At 52.6% G+C, this 15,934-nt stretch overlaps 1 protein-coding gene across 2 annotated transcripts; it reads left to right on the forward strand.

Annotated features, from left to right (window-relative positions):
* Window positions 1-2,167: 2,167 nt before the first annotated feature.
* POLR3GL (RNA polymerase III subunit GL) lies at window positions 2,168-12,029 on the forward strand. Of its 2 annotated transcripts, XM_073322725.1 has the most exons (9): window positions 2,173-2,248; window positions 2,828-2,940; window positions 3,325-3,502; window positions 4,747-4,876; window positions 5,651-5,719; window positions 6,342-6,398; window positions 6,958-7,031; window positions 7,525-7,638; window positions 8,232-12,029. In XM_073322725.1, the coding sequence occupies exons 3-9, from the start codon at window positions 3,380-3,382 to the stop codon at window positions 8,316-8,318; spliced, it is 654 nt and encodes a 217-aa protein (XP_073178826.1). In that variant the 5' UTR covers window positions 2,173-2,248; window positions 2,828-2,940; window positions 3,325-3,379; the 3' UTR covers window positions 8,319-12,029. The 2 variants fall into 2 exon arrangements, with proteins under 2 accessions (XP_073178827.1, XP_073178826.1); XM_073322726.1 differs by lacking the exon at window positions 2,828-2,940 and having other exon boundaries at window positions 2,168-2,248.
* The last annotated feature ends 3,905 nt before the right edge of the window (window positions 12,030-15,934 follow it).

Below are 15,934 nucleotides of genomic sequence, written 5' to 3' on the forward strand. Positions count from 1 at the left end.
GCCCCTCAATCCCAACCTCCATATTAATTCAGCCTTGGCCTCCCTCCCCCACCAGCTCTGCCAATGCACCTCAATCCTGACCAGCAGCCCCACCGTAGTCCAGCCCTGCCCTGGGATCCCCGCCCCACAGCACTTCTCAATCCCAACCTGCAGCCCCCTGCTCTCCCAGTCCTAGGCCCCCTCCCTAACCTCTTTCTCCTGATTTGGGAGCACTTTCCCAGTTCTGGTATATCCGAGTGCCAGGCCCCACTACAGCAGAGACAGTTGATTTGTGTTATGTGGCTAAACGTCCCCAAAAGGTCAGCTAGAGAACCACACAATCTCATCCCAGCCTGCAACCTGAGCAGGATTTAAACCAACAGCAGCCATACGAAAGCACTAATCTCCTATTAGAAAATGGGTCCAGCCTGACTCGGCTGATGGTGTTGCAATAAACTCCTCTATCTGAGATATTTATTCAGCCCCAATCATCGTAGTATCAGCACATCTCACAACCTTTAACACATTTATCCTCACAACTCTGCCTGTGAGGCAGGGCAGCACTGTTATCCCCATTATGCAGATGGGGAAACTGAGGCACATAGCATCTAAATGACTTGCATAAGGCCAGAACTGAACCCAGGTCTTTTAAGTTGGAGGCCAGCCTCCTAACCATTGCTCCAGCCTTCCTCTATCAGCCTCAAAATCATTCTTTAAAAGTCAGAGAGATCAGTGGCCTGTTTATTGTGAGGGACTCATTTACATGCAGAAGCAAAACAGCAAGGTGCTGAATAATCAGAGGAAGAGGGAGAGCGAAATTTCATCTTAGAACAAGGAGTACAGAAAAGCTGTTCCTGAAAGCAGCCAGTTCTTTGCTATTTATATCTGTGCAACTTGGAGCAGATCTGATTCCTGAGATAAAGTAGAGGGGGAAAATCCTTTATAGAGCTCTGTATTGTCAGGAAACGGATGTTTTTGTTCCTATTGTAGAAGCAACTTCAGGAAAGGCTGAAGAGGGGAGCAAGGGAAAGCAATGGAAGAGATGCATCTCAGGTCCTACAAGGTTGGGTCTAGCTAATGCTTGGATGGGAGATCTCCCATGAGGGCTTGTGCCAATGCTCCACACACTGGTATCTCTCTAGTTCTGACGACCTGTGTAGATGGCAGTTTTGCAAGGCCCCATGACATGTACTGTAATAGTTATTTGTCCCCGTGGAAGGGGGAAGTAGCTGCCTTAGCTCTGAAGCCCTTTGTTTTACTGTCAGAGGTCATCACTGGGAACCAGTGCCCTTGGATTCAACTCTGGCTGGCTGGGCAGTAGCCGTGAGGCAGAGTTGAGGATCTAGGCTACACAGGGAGCTTTGCATGAAGCTCAGCTGTTAAGGGTGACGAGCAGGATAGAAATGCCTAGAGCGATGGCTCCAGGTCAGACCATGCTGTCAAACCTGCCACCACAGGGAACCCCAGTTCTAGAGGCCCAACCTCCGGGGGCAGGTTTAACAAGGACAGTAGTAACGTAACTCCCCTGCCAATAGGGAATCAGGGGGGTTCCCCACTTGTGACAGTCCCAGCGAGGGTGACCAGATGTCCCGATTTTATGGGGACAGTCCCAATTTTTGCGTCTTTTTCTTATATAGGCTCCTATTACCCCCCACCCCCTGTCCCGATTTTTCACACTTGCTGTCTGGTCACCCTAGTCCCAGCCCAGCACATGGCAGGTCCCTCCATCCACCCTAACCCTCTCCCCATGCACGTGTAACCCTATGCTCCCCCCTCTCCCCAGGGGATTACTGTGCCCCTGGGTGGCAGGGCAGAGCAGTGTGGGGGAAGAAGGCAGGGCAGAAAGAGTGCTGGGGGGCTTGAAGACCCTCCTGGGCAGGGCTCCACCTTCCTCTGCCCCTTCCACACACTCCCTACACTTCTCTCTCTTTCTCCTTCATCCATCCATCTTTTTCTTTCCCATCCCTTTTTCTTTCTTTCTTTCTTTCTTTCTTTACTCCATCTATCCATCTTTCTTTATCTCTTTCTTTCTCCATCCATCCATCCTTCTTTCTTCCTTATCCATCTTTGTCGCTTTCTCTCGCCTCCAGCAAAAGTCTCTCCCCTTACGCCCGCCTCCTCCTTTGATTGGCCGCGGCGCGCACCAACGAGCGGCCGCCTTTGGGCCCCGCCCCTTCGGAACGTTGTGTATCCGATTCGCTTCCGGGCGGAACCCACGTGGAGTCGGCGGGAGCGGGCGGTGCGAGACCGACTCAGTTGCGCGACCCGGGTAAAGCGCCGGTTCGGTTCGGTTTGGTCTGGTCCGGTCCGCGGCGGCCCAATGGGAGGCGGGGAGCGGCTGGCAGCTGGGTCCTGCGCCCTGGGGCCTGCTGGGCATTGGGGCCTGCACTGCAGATCCTGCACCGTGCAGCCTGGGGCCTGGCACTGCACCCTCTGTCCTGCTCTGGATGCTGCGCATGGGGTCCTGCACTGTGCAGCCTGGGGCCTGGTACGGTGCACCATGGGACCCCGACCCTGCACCACACACCCTCACTTCTCAGCCGGGTATCACACTCTCTGGGCGCTCTGTTATTTACTGAGCCGCAGGAGCACTGGGCTTGCACTGTCCGCTCTAAGCCATTCACCGTGCGTCGTGCACTCTGGGGCTTGCACCCTCAGCTCTGAGCCGTGCACTGTGGGTCCAACACCCTCAGCTCTGAGCCATGCCCTGTATACCATACGTGCTGATTTATAAATCCAGCTCCACCTACTCTGGTTCGTGCCCCATCCACCCTCAGCTCTGAGCCGTGCGCCCTCGGTCCTGCATTGCGCACCCTTGTCCTCTTACATGTTTGGCTTATCACATCAGGGCAACTTGCGTGGTTGGCTAATGCACAGGTTGGACGCTGTTTAACCCCCCTTAACGTGCTGCGAGATATTAAGAGGACGGCGGCAGTGGGTTGTAGGCCTACCTGCAAAAGGGTGAGTACACTGGACAAAATGGAAGTTGTGTTTCCATGTTAGTGTTGGAAGGAGCACAGTGCAGTGGCTAGCTTACTAACCAAGGCTGCTGGAGATCTGGGTTTAAGGCTTTATTCCACAGCGGCTGTCTGTGTCTCCATCTGTTAGTCCCCAAACTAGGGTCAAGCACTGTTCTAGGGGTGCAGAGAATAAATCAGTTGAAGATTTTTGAGGTGCTGAGATGAAACAGTATCTTTCTCTGAGCGAGGTGGCTCTCATGTTATTAAGTGCACGGGGTTCCTATCATGGAGATCTGTCCCACGGCTTTGCGGGGCCGTGGCTTTGGGAAGATGCCATTCTCTAGATTCCTGAGGATCATAAAAGGCTCTCTCCTCCCCTGTGCAGGCCTTGGCGGCGTTGGATCCCGGCTCTATGTCCGCCTCTCCTCGCAGAGCAAGCCATGGCTGGAAGAGGAGGCAGAGGGAGGGGTCGGAGCCAGATGACCTTCAACGTGGAAGCTGTGGGCATTGGGAAAGGCGACTCGCTGCCCCCGTCTACCCTCCAGCCCTCGCCGCTCTTCCCTGTGAGTCCGTCACGTCGGGGTCCCCTTCTTAAACTAAACACACAGTCACTATGGCGTGGGTGAAAGGTGCTGGATTGGCCGCACTGGGGCGGGAAGGCCCCTGTGCACAGAGCAGGGAGAGCAGCGGGGCAAACATCCCCTGCCCGCTGCCCTGCCAGTGCCCCTCCCTTGACCTGGGGGGAGTCTACGTGGCCTTTCGGCGCCCCACCAGCAAGGTGGCCGACTGGTGTCAAAGGGGGATGTGGAAGTGTGTCCTCTGAGAGCCAAGACCCACAAACTCATGGCTCTTTCCAAGCCATCAGGAGGGAGCAGCTTCTGGGTGCTGCCAGCCTGGAATTTAAGTGAATCCAGACTGTAGATCAGGGGTTCTCAATCTTTTTTTCCTTCTGAGTTGTGTGTGTGTGTGTCGTCTCCTCCCTCCCCCCACCCTCCACAACATGCTATACAAACTGCACGGCTCACAACTACTGTTTCTCTGCATATAAGAGCCAGGGCCAGCGTTTGGGGGTAGCAAGCAGGGCAGTTGTCCAGGGCCCCACACCACAGGGGGCCCTGCGAAGCTAAGTTGCTCAGGCTTCAGATGGCGGGCCTTGGGTCACCGGGCTTCAGCCCCATGCGGTGGGGCTTTGGCTTTCTGCCTTTGGCCCCAACCAGTCTAATGCCAGCCATGCTTGGCTGGGCCCCTGAAACCTGCTTGCGGCTCCCCAGACTCCTGGCTGAGAACCACTGCTGTAGAGGACTCCATAATGCACTTTATAAAGTCTCCATAGCCCCATCCCCCTCACATCTATGTACACAAACACACACGCATCTGTGCCTACACTCACATACAAACACACACACACCAATGCATGTGCATGTACACACCCATTCATATGTATGTACATATTCACACCCATGCTTGTGTGTACACACATGTGTACGTATATAGTTACCCATGCATATGTATGTTCATAAACACACCCATGCATACATCTCTATACACATATGTACACTTGTACATATGTACATACGCACACACAAAGGTACATACACACCAGTGTGTTTATACGGCAGAGCTGGGCTCAAACCAAAGCCCCGGATCCTAATTCCCTTCCCTAACTTTAGGGGGTTTGAAATCCAGGTCGATTTCACAGCTGAGCCCCCTTCTCTCTCATGATGCTGTACCCCTGCATACATATCATCAGCTTGGCAGCCCCAGGTTTGAAGTTGATACTTGCTTTTCTCCCATCCTGTCTCTGTAGCCCATGGAGTACAAGCCAGTCCCTCTGCAGACGGGTGAGGAGGTGGAATACATGCTGGCACTAAAGCAAGAGCTGAGGGGAGCCATGAAGAATCTGCCATATTATGTCAAGCCGGCCGCCCCCAAGAAAGGTACTGGGGGCTGCTCCAGTTGATTTAAGACCAACATTTTAACTGTATTCCTACCCCTTTCCCCTCCCACCCCCCAAAAAAAAATAGGACTTTAGACAACTTAATGCAAATGAAAACACTGGGCCTGAATTCTCGGTGTTACTAAAGTCCTTTCCCACATGAGGCAGTGGGACCTAGTGGCTGGTGCACATCGCTAGGACAAATGAGACCTGAGTTCTATTCCTGGCTTTGCCACTGACCTGCTGGGTTACCTTGGGCAACTCACTTTCCCGCCTCATGCTTCAGTTTCCCCATCTGTAAAATGGACTTACTGATGATAAGAGAGAGGATTTTTTATTATTATTATACCAGTCAGCAAGCATAAAGCAGCCTTAAATATAAGTTATACCCATTTTAAGGCCCCTTTGCACTGCCAGACTGGTATAAAGGGGCTTTAACGTGGTCTGTGCTTAAAAATTGTATTGGTATAATTATGTTGGTCAGTGGTGAGATTTATTTACCAATATCGTTATACCAGTTCAACTCCTAGTGCAGACACAGTTTTATCGATGTAAAGGTGCCTTCTACTGGGCTATCTTATTCTGGTATAGCTGTACTAGTCTAAGCATTTTTATACCCGTATGACTGCGTCCACACTACAGGGGTTGTATGGCTTTACTGCACCGGGCTAGTTAAATGTGTAGACAAGGTCTGAGTTTGATTGAGAATTCAAGCCCATTTATATGCTGATTATAAAACTGCAGTTTTGACCCCTGTTTGTATGTTTCTTTTCAGATGTTGAGCGCTACTCAGATAAATATCAGATGTCCGGCCCCATTGATAATGCTATTGATTGGAACCCAGGTATGCATGGGAATATTTTACAGTCTAACCCTTGCTCACCTTTCTCTTCAGAGTTTTATTCTAGGAAGACTGATTCACAGCTGTGGAGAATCGCAAAAGACACGGCTAGCTATTACCTTTATAATAATACTGGAGACCCAACAATATGGTAGGACAGGAGATCCGGTGAAACTGAAAGGCAACACATAGAGAAGTGGTGAAAGAATTTTTTTTACGTAGTCTATGGAACTCTTGTGCCACAGGATATTGCCAGAGTAAAAAGCATAGAGGATTTAAAAGAAGTTTAGACATGTGGATAAGAACATCCACAGTTACATTAGATGGATGGATAAATAAGAACAAATGATGATAGGTAGATAGATAAATGTATATGGGAATGGATAGATGAGTGCAGGTGGGGATGCAGAGATACATAGATTATAAACCCTCATGCTTCAGGGCACAAACCAATCACTAACTAGTAGGGGGTCAGGAAGAAACTTCTGTTGTTCGTCATTGTCCACTCAAGGGTTTATTGCACCTTCTGAAATAGCTGGTTCTGGCCACTCTCAGAGTTGGGCTATTGGAGTAGACGAACCAGGAGTCTGACTCAGTCTGGTGATTTCCTTATTTGTCTTTGCAGATTGGCGGCGCTTACCGCGGGAGCTAAAGATCCGAGTTCGAAAGGTCCGGAAGGAGAGTGAGTATTAAAGAAAACAATGATTAGAGCAGGGATTAGAACCACAGCTCCTGAGTGCCTGGCCAGTGCCTTATTTACTAGGCTACATAGATTTGATAGGGGCTGCATTTTATTCCTAACAGAAGAAAAGAAACATAATCCTTAGCCTGTGCTTGCTGTTCCCACAAGAGCTCGTATCTGGCTTCCTCCTACTCCCTTCTGGTCCTCTCATACCCAGGATTGGAGGCAATGAGCCCCACCTGGTCTGGTTTCTATCCTGAGTCAGCAGAATAGCCCTACCTCCTGCCAAAACCCAGCAGGGTTACCTATCATGTAACCCAGAAATGCAGCCCAATAATTAACGAGGTGTGTGTGTCAGCATCAGGCCAAGCCCTTATCCCAGCAACACGAGCTTGGCCTGATGACGTGTGGCAGGGCTTGGAGCATGTCAGTCAACTGCAGCTGGACCGTGATGCATGAAGGAAATGAAACCAGCTCTCCCACTGCCCATCGCATGGAGTCCCCCAGGAATGCCCCATTTTCTGGCTGTGTTCTGATCTTCTCTTTTCCTCTGGGATAGGAACCACCATTCTGATCCCCAAGCACAAACAGCGGCTCCCGGTGGACAAGGAGGAAGCTATTAAGAAACTGGAGGTAACGATGGTTTCCCTCTGATTTCCTGGGTGGGGAATCCTTCGGCTCCATGGCATGTCAAAAGGGTATTATTTCTATCTTGGATTGCTGAACTCCCCCTCTGGTCCCGTCCGCCTCCCCACCCCCATTCTGTGGCCCACTCATTCAGGTAGCCATGTGGGGCAGCTACGCAAAGTGTGCTGCTTTGGGGATATCATGCATGCCATTACTCGCTGGGGTATGCGATACCCCAGGATATACCTTGCAGGTGGCTGTGCGTGCCTGGCTGTGCTGTGGGTATCTGGCCAGAAGTGGCTGCATTACAGCGTGGGTTGCCGGGGAGTTGAAGTGGGAAGTGTCAGACTCTCGCTGATGGCTCCGCAGGGTGGGATGGAGCCAGTGGGATGCCGGGGTGGTGTTTCTCTCCAACAGCCTGGCTTGACGCAGGGAACTGCACAGGAGCATCGCCGCTGCTTGATTGTCCTCTGGGCTTTTCTTTCTTATTAAACCCCAGACCCTTGAGAAGAAGGAGGAGGAAGTGACGTCGGAGGAAGAAGGGGAGAAAGAGGAGGAGGAAGAGGGCAAGGAGGAGGAGGAAGAGGAGTATGACGAGGAGGAACATGAAGAGGTAAGGTGCCTCCAGAGAGGCCGGCCAGCCGCGCTCTCTGCAGACCTGTTGTTTCTCGCCCATCCTGCACGCGCTGATCTCAGTGGGAGCTTTGGCTGTGCAAGGCACTGCAGGATCAGGGCCTTTTATTCCCATGGGAAGCAGCTGGCTGGTGGGTGGAGTTGGGCACGTCTGATCCCAGTTCCCAGTGGGCGAGTGTCCATGTTGCAAATGTCACCGTCCTGGTTGGCCCCAGTCTCGGCAGAACGAGCTGCTGCTTGGCCCCTAGTGTGGGTCCCTCCAGGGCAGGGTGAGGCACAGGGGCAGCATGGGGAAGCCAGGGCCTGTTCTGTGGATGCACCAGTCTTGGGTTCTGTTCCCGAGCATTGCACTGCAGCGTCTCAGCCAGACCAGCTAATTCCATCCTGACTCCCCACCCTCTGGCTTCCATGGGACGTGCCCATCCCTTCCACTTCCTGTCCCAAACTGCAGCAATGCTGGGCACAGTGACCCAGTGCGTCAGCCCTTGGGCCCGGCAGGGCAGTTGATCAGCTGGGGCCGTCGACCTTTGCCCTCCCCAGAACTTAGCCTCCTTCTCCCGGCTGGTTCCCTAGGAGACGGATTACATCATGTCCTACTTCGACAACGGGGAGGAGTTTGGGGCCGACAGTGATGACAACATGGACGAGGCGATATACTGAGGGAAGCCGGGTTGCTCGGATACCAGACTGGCGCAGACGGTGCTCGGACGCCTGGGGCCCCGGATCCCAGCCATCTGCTCGCAGCAGGGACGGGCGTGCCACGTTGGTGACGGCCGATCCCTCAGGGAAGCGGGGGCCGTGTCTGGGCTCGCTGGGGACACCCCCATCCTTCCTCCAGCTCGGCCACCGTTTCTGTCACCACAGTGGGAGGCTTAGATTCAGATCAGCCGCTGAGGCCCGGCCCTTTGCTTCCTGCCTGGCTGCCACCCCTCTCCGAGTGGGCCAGCTGGGGGCGTGGATGGGTCCCCACCTTGGAACCCTCCAGAGGAAGATCTCTCGCTTCACCCCTAGGTGGTGCTCTTGATCCACTTTCCCAGCAGCTGCTTCTTGGAGGCGGATGGAAAATTCTGCCAGGATGAAGAGAGAACTGAACTAAAGCTGACATAACCAGCCTGTCCGAGTGACAGACATCCTCTGCCTTCGGACACCCATCCCCCACCTCCCCCAGGCAGTCCTGCCTAGCTCAGCTGTGGGAGAAACTGACCAGAACACACCCTCCTGGGATCTGCCCCAAAGGAGGAGGTGAAACCAGCATTGAAACACAGCAGTGAGCGGTGAGCGGCTCCCTCCCGCCCCCAGCATCTGGTCCGCTTCGCTCCCACCTGCCTCCCCCTGCGATCTGGAGCTGAACTCTGGTCCAGCTGTTCGATCTGGGAACACAGAGTAGGGGGGGGTGTCAATTTCCGGGTTAGTCAACGGTTTTAATGGGAAACCCCATTGCACCAGCAGGCTCTTAGAGCTACAAGGGGGAACATGAATGGAGCTGTTCTCCAGTCCCATGCCCCTTCCCGGTCCTGGGCCTGATTCTCCAGGGCCTGACCCCTCGTGCAGCCAGCCGCTTTGCACCAATGTGAACGGCCTGGTGGGGAGCGAAGCAGGAGGTTGCACGGGGGAAAACAACTGCACCAGATGTAGGGCCACGAAGAATCATGTCCTGGGGGGGGCGGGGGTCACAGAGGATTTTAATCCCATTTCAGACCCCAGGCAGCCACCCGCTTCCCTGCCTCCTCTTGCCCCAAGGAGTCACCAGCTGACTTTGAGGGATCCCCCCAATCTTGGAGGTGCCCTATGCAGGTTTCCCGTGTGGCTGGTGCCCTGACATGCTCCTGAGGCTTGTCTCGGAATGGGATCCATCCTGTTTCACATCAGCCTGGCAGTGACTCGGATCTCACCAGTCTGCAAAGTTTTAATAAATGAGGGTGTTTTTACTGTAACTTTAAAATATTTTAGGGCGGGTGGGTTAATAAATGAGGGAGTGTCTCCCTCCCCCACAATGATTTTATGCTGCTCAGTGGTTGATGGTTGTAATGTACTCTCCCCTGCCACATCCTGCCTAGCTTATAACCCCCATGCCCTGCAGCCCCCCCTTTCCGGAACTGAGCCAGGCTGCAGGGGCTGGGTGTCTGGGGGAGGGGTGACTCCCTGATTTGACCCCCTATTGAAAGAAACTGGTGAGTGCCCCCAAAATGTATTTGGATGAGTTTTAAAGAAAGATTCTGCACGCAGAAGTGTGTGTGTATCCCGGGGTGTTTACACGTGTGTTGTGTTTTGTTGTGTATGCAGGTATTGGTTGTGTGCTGCAAGTGCGTTTCTGCATGTGGTGCTTTTGCCTGTTTGTAAGGGTGGGTGTTTGTTGGGGGCAGAAGCTGTGTTGTGTGTGTCTGCGTAGGGTGTGCTCCATGGGTTTGCCTGTGGGTGTTTCTTTGTTGTGTTGGTGTATGCTGTGTGTACTTGTTGTATGTGCTTGTATGGGTTTGTACATGGTGTATGTTTTTGCATTTCTGCATGTTGTGTTGTGCTGTGCATGTCTCTGGTGTGTGTGTGCGCGCACGGGGATGTGTATTGGGTGTGTGTGGATGTGTATAGGGTGTGTATGGGGTGAGCGTGTCTGGTGCGTATATGGCACGGGTGTGTGTATGGTGTGTGTGTGCATGGGGGATGTGTGTTGGTGTGTGTGGTGTGTGCGTGTCTCTGGTGTGTGTGTGCATGGGGGATGTGTGCGGGTGTGTATGGTGTGTGTGTCTCTGGTGTGGGTGTGCATGGGGGATGTGTGTGTCTCTGGTGTGGGTGTGGCACGGGGGATGTGTGTATGGTGTGTGTGTCTCTGGTGTGGGTGTGGCACGGGGGATGTGCGCGGGTGTGTATGGTGTGTGTGTCTCTGGTGTGGGTGTGCATGGGGGATGTGTGTATGGTGTGTGTGTCTCTGGTGTGGGTGTGCATGGGGGACGTGTGTATGGTGTGTGTGTGTCTCTGGTGTGGGTGTGCATGGGGGATGTGTGTATGGTGTGTGTGTCTGGTGTGGGTGTGGCATGGGGGATGTGCGCAGGTGTGTATGGTGTGTGCGTGTGTCTGGTGTGGGTGTGGCACAGGGGACGTGCGTGTCTGCATGGGCGATGTGCAGGGATGTGTATGGTGCGCGGCCATTCCAGGTTTAGACCGAATCTCCGCAGGCCAGCCATTGTTCACCCTCGTTCCCTTCAGTGCCCTCACAGATGACACTCCCTGTGCATCTGATTCCACAGGGTGGGCCAGTGGCTTTAGGCTGGTCATTCCTGAAGGAGCCTGCAGCATACGGTCAATGCCTCCAACACTGAAGCCCTCACCAGGGGGCATATGAGCTGCTCCCCACCTCACCTGCAGTACTCCTGCAACTGGGCCAGAGAAACTGGTTTTACTGGGAGCTTGGGAGCTAGGATCAGGCAGCGGGAGGCGCTTTATGTTTTATTATTTCCAGAGCCCTGAGATCCAGATTCTCCTTTCGGAGCCATCAATGCAAGTCCATTGAGTTGAAGTGAACAGAATTTGAACCGCAGGGTTAATTTGAGGGAAAGGGATGGGTTTGGAATGGAAATGACATAAAATGAATGTACCTAGATTGGAAGCTCTTTGGGGCAGGGCCTATCTCTTTGTTCTGTGTTTGTCCAGCACCTGGCGCCATGGGGTCCTGGTCCATGACTCCAGGGCTCGTAGGCACTGTGCATTACAGATAGTAGAAATAACAGGGCCTGATTCTGAGCTTACTTATTCCGGTGTAAATCAGGAGTCAGTGAAAAGTCATGTAGGTGTCAGTCTGGTGTGAGATCAGGTGTCAGTCCAGTGTGAAATCACAATCTAAATCTTGAAGAAAACAGAGTCCCCCAAGAGACTAAACTCTTGCCAAGTCTGATCTGAAGCCCTTTGAAGTCAATTGAAAGGTTACTACTGATTCCACTGGGCTTCAGATCGGGCCCCGGAACAGCAGAGCAGCTAGAGGTCGGAGGAAATCATTTGGATTCCTCTCTATGAATCTGTCATTGAGAAATTTGAAAGCAGGGCTGCTCCTTTGTGTTCTGAGCAGAGCTGTCTGTGTCAGAGACTCTGTGTGTGTGTGTGTGTGTGTGAGAGAGAGAGAGACTGTTAGGTGTCGATAGTTGCAAAAGCAAAACCCACCTACGTCCACAACAAAACGAAACGCACCAGTTGGAAAAAAGCTTTTATGGTACAGGCTCTGCCAGGTGTTTGTAAAGAAGCAGCCTGTGTTGTCTGTACTTGGCCAGTAGGTGGCATCAGTTTGGTTGACTTGTTGCAGCTTTTTAACATTCTCTTTTTAAACATGTCTGTTGGAATAAAAGGATTTGTCTGTTGGTGGGATCTTCCCCCAACCTCTACTGAGTGGGATTTGAATGATGCCTAATCCTATTCCTGGCTCGTGCTGCGGACCTTGGGCAACTGTTCTCGCTCTGTGCCTCGGTTTCCCCTTGCACCTTCAGTCTGTCTGTCTTTATGGGCGTGTCTCCACACACAAGGTGTGCTGCTTTAACGAGTCTAGTTTAACGGGGTAGTGAAAGCAGCCCAGTCCCCCTCAGTGTGGGTGTAATTACACCAGGATAAAGGTGCTCACACCATCCCGAAAAGGGGAGAAGCTATAGTGGCGTAAGGCACCACGGGTGGTTGTGCCCCTTTTAACTATCCCAGGATAGCTAAAGTGGGACAGTTTTGTGTGTAGTCCAGGCCCTAGACTGTGAGCGCTTCAGGACGGGGATTGTCTCCATCAACGTCTGCTTCTTCCGCAAGCCCATTCGCAAGGGTTTGACAGTGGAGCGTTCCTGGTAGCAGAGACCCAGCTTCGGCTCTTGCAGGTATTGCTCGTACCAACTCCTGGATCGAAAGCAGCTGTGTTTACACTGGGGCTTTGCCCAGCACACCTACTTTGGTCTGGGGTGTGTGTGTGTGTGTGTGTGTGTGTGTATATTTTTCACACTAACCAGCCGATCTATGCAGGCAAAACTTGTAAGTGTAGACCGGGTTTAGGAATAACTGTGTGTTCCTAACTTGTGGTAGAATGCTCGGGAAGACGAGGCAGTTTGCTGTTGTCACGTGGTTGGCGGGACGAGGGAAAACCTACGTTCCCGTGTAGTCTTTAACTCGACCTGCTAACTGGTGGGACAGCTCCAAACTGCCTTGTCTTCCCTCGGGCTGTAACTGGCGTTGAGAGCGCATCTTTGTCGCTAGGGGATGTCTGCGTTCAGAGGGGGGATGTAATTTCCAGCGCTAGCTGAGCGTGGCCGCGGCAGCCTGACTACATACCGAGGGGCTCACGGCGGCTACACTGCTGTGGTTACCGTGCTAGCTGGATTCCAGCTCCGTGCGGCTACGTCTGCTCGAGCTGGAAAGACTGCGAAGTGCGGGGCGATTGACGTCCACCCCGGCCTTCCTGTGTCTGGTTCCTAGCCCCAAGGCTCGGCGGTGGGACCAAGCATGTGTGTGAAATTCATCCCAGGTTGTTTGTCTCCCTCTCTGAGAACAAGTCCCTGCAGCCAGGCCTGCGCTTGATGGACTGCCAACGGCTGGATTGTCTGGCTGTAGCTGTCGTGTGTGTGCGGGCTCTGGCAAGCCAGGAACCGGCTCTGGCCAGAGGTGGCAGGTGGGTGGGAAACGGGAGCTGTTTACTGTACAGAGCTGCGAATGCCTTTCTCCTGCAGCGCCCGCTGGAATGTCCTCACAGCCCTGTTTTCCAGCTGCTCTCCAAGAACTTCTATATTTAGCCACTTCCAAGAAGAAGAGGGGACCAGCCCATTTTCCGGGACTTATTCCGCAGAGGAAAACCTGCTGGGACGGGTGTGGACGCAAATAGGATGAGGCGAGATTTCCATGGGGCACAGAAAGATTGCAGGGTTCCCTGCCTTTGCCCCAGAACCTCAGCTGGGGTTAGCACCAGTCACTGATCTACATCAGCACAGGATCTGGGCCCATTTACCAGCTGGGAATTTTACCCGTTTCATCCTCTCTCCTCTTTCGTTTTCTCTCTTCCTTTTTCTCTACCTTAATGTCTTTTGCTTCCCTGGTTTGGCGCGCGCGCTCTCTCTCTCTCTCAGGCCTTGCTGTACCCCTGCGGCTCTCCCAGGCTAGTTAAATCGATATAACCCCCGGTGTGCCAGCCTTTCTAGAGTAAGATGGGGCCTTAGAGCAGTGTAGTTTATTCCCATACAAGAAAGAGCATTGTATGGGGAAAGCCAGTGGGATTTAGGCAACTAAGTTACCTCTGTGCACTGGGGTCGGCAGCTGCCCAAGGTGCAGGGCAATGGAAAACGAGGCCTGGACAGGGTGAACCTTGCACTGTGCTTTGGGTAATATTTATCTTGCCTTTTGGTAGTGCCTTTTGTCTGAGGCTCTCAAAGCTTTTACAGACAGAAGGCTGGCATCACGTGTGTGTCACACCCGTGTGACCCCACTGATGTCAATGGAGTTCTGCCAATTTTACCCCAGCATAGGTGAGAAAAGAATGAGGCCCATTACACCTCCAGGTCAGGTCAGTGTCATCCTCACTGTTTTGTAGCTGGGGAAACTGGGGCACGGAGTAGGTCCGTGATTTGCCCATGGTCACAGAGCAAAGCAGTGGCAAAGCTGGGCATAGAGCCCAGGCATCCTGGCTCTCTCCCGACTATCTCTCATCCCCTTGTTGACGCAGGTGCAAGATGTTGTCACTGCTCCTCTGTGAAGTCCTGTTTGGTTCATGCCTTTTTCCAGTGCCCTGTCCCTAAATCCAATGCAGTCCCTGCTCGTGTCACTCCACGTCAAAGGCAAAGAGTCTCAAATGTTTTCCATGCAAAGGGCTTGAGGTCTTGTCAGGCGGCAGCTGGAAGGGGCAGGTGTGGGGCAAAGCACCAAGCTGGGATTTTCAGCAGCGTGGAATTTTCCTTTGGCCTGCCGTGGCGGGAGAAGCGGGGCTGGGATGGCTTCCAGGGAGAATGGGCAGCTGTAGAATCTCTGTGCCTGGCACAGTCACGGGGTGAGTGTCTGCAGTGACCTGTGGCTATTTGGTGGGTGATTTGGCCTCACCTGGAGATGCACAAACAAGCAGCGATAGGAGTAGGAAAGCAGGGTAGCTTGCAGTTAATTGGATTTAGGTCTGGTCTAATGCGAAACACAAAGTTGTAGCAGTTTAACTAAGGCCTGGTGGAGTTGACACACAGATTTTTGTCCCAGTATAACTATATCAGGTAGCGGTGTGATTTTCACTGACCGTTACACCCGTACAACCCCTGGTGTGAACACTATTGCTGGTTTAAAGGTGTCCTATAACATACCAGTATAGCTTATTCTTCTTCCCCCATAGCTCTGCTGTTAGAAGCATGTTTATACTAGAACAACACCGTGGAGGACAATACCACTTTCCTTCTACTGAGCTAGCTACACACTTGTGTGTATAGACCAGGCCTGTAGGTGTGATTCTAAACCCCTTGACGTGAAATCCATGCAGCCTTGTGCACAGATGTCTTGAATCAGTTTGTCTGGTTTGTTGCGGTTTAGCTCTCCTGGATACATTTACAGATGCAAGCTAAAGCTATGCTCTAGTTCAAAAAGTAATTAATTCAGGGAAGGCCTGTGTTAATACAGGGCAGGCTAGATGATTACAGGTGCCCCCCCCCCCGGGTTTGATAGTCTGTGCATCTAAATTGTACTACGCTACATTACTATGTAGGCTTTTGGTCTATGGTCATCGCCAGAGTCTCTGAGATCCTTCCAGGCGTGCATTACGCCACGTGACTTCACATCTCCCATGTGTCATTTGTTCTCTCATTCTCTCCCCAGAGACAGAGAAAGCAAGAGAATCTACAAAACGGAGAGAACGGAGTTGAAATGGAGTGAAATGGCCAGGCACAAATATGCATCCATCTAACTGCATTGGTTTTTACACTGAATTCAGTTAATTCAGTGCAACCTCTGTAGGAAATAACAAAGAGCCCCCTTTCTTTCTTTTTCTTTTTCTTTCGAAACATGGGAATTGTTTGTGCTCCAGTTAGAAGGTGCTGGATTCCCCGTGTTCGATTACTCCACAGGGCTGCTGCCTTCCCAGTATCGCTCGTCTCTGCCCTTGCACGAGAAGAGGGGAGCTCCGCCTCCGTGCGCCATCCAAGAGGTGGCCAGCGAGGGAGGGCAGTTAGTGCTGAGGCGAAAACTGGTGGTTTTGGGGAAGTGGGAATCCAGCTGAGACTCCCCCCCCCACCCCCTAAACTCATCGCAGCTAAAGGGGACACAACTTTAAAGCACCAGCCTCACTCCTCGCCTTATCTCTC

This window comes from Lepidochelys kempii, chromosome 24 (assembly GCF_965140285.1).
Source record: "Lepidochelys kempii isolate rLepKem1 chromosome 24, rLepKem1.hap1, whole genome shotgun sequence".
Classification (NCBI taxonomy): domain Eukaryota; kingdom Metazoa; phylum Chordata; order Testudines; family Cheloniidae; genus Lepidochelys; species Lepidochelys kempii.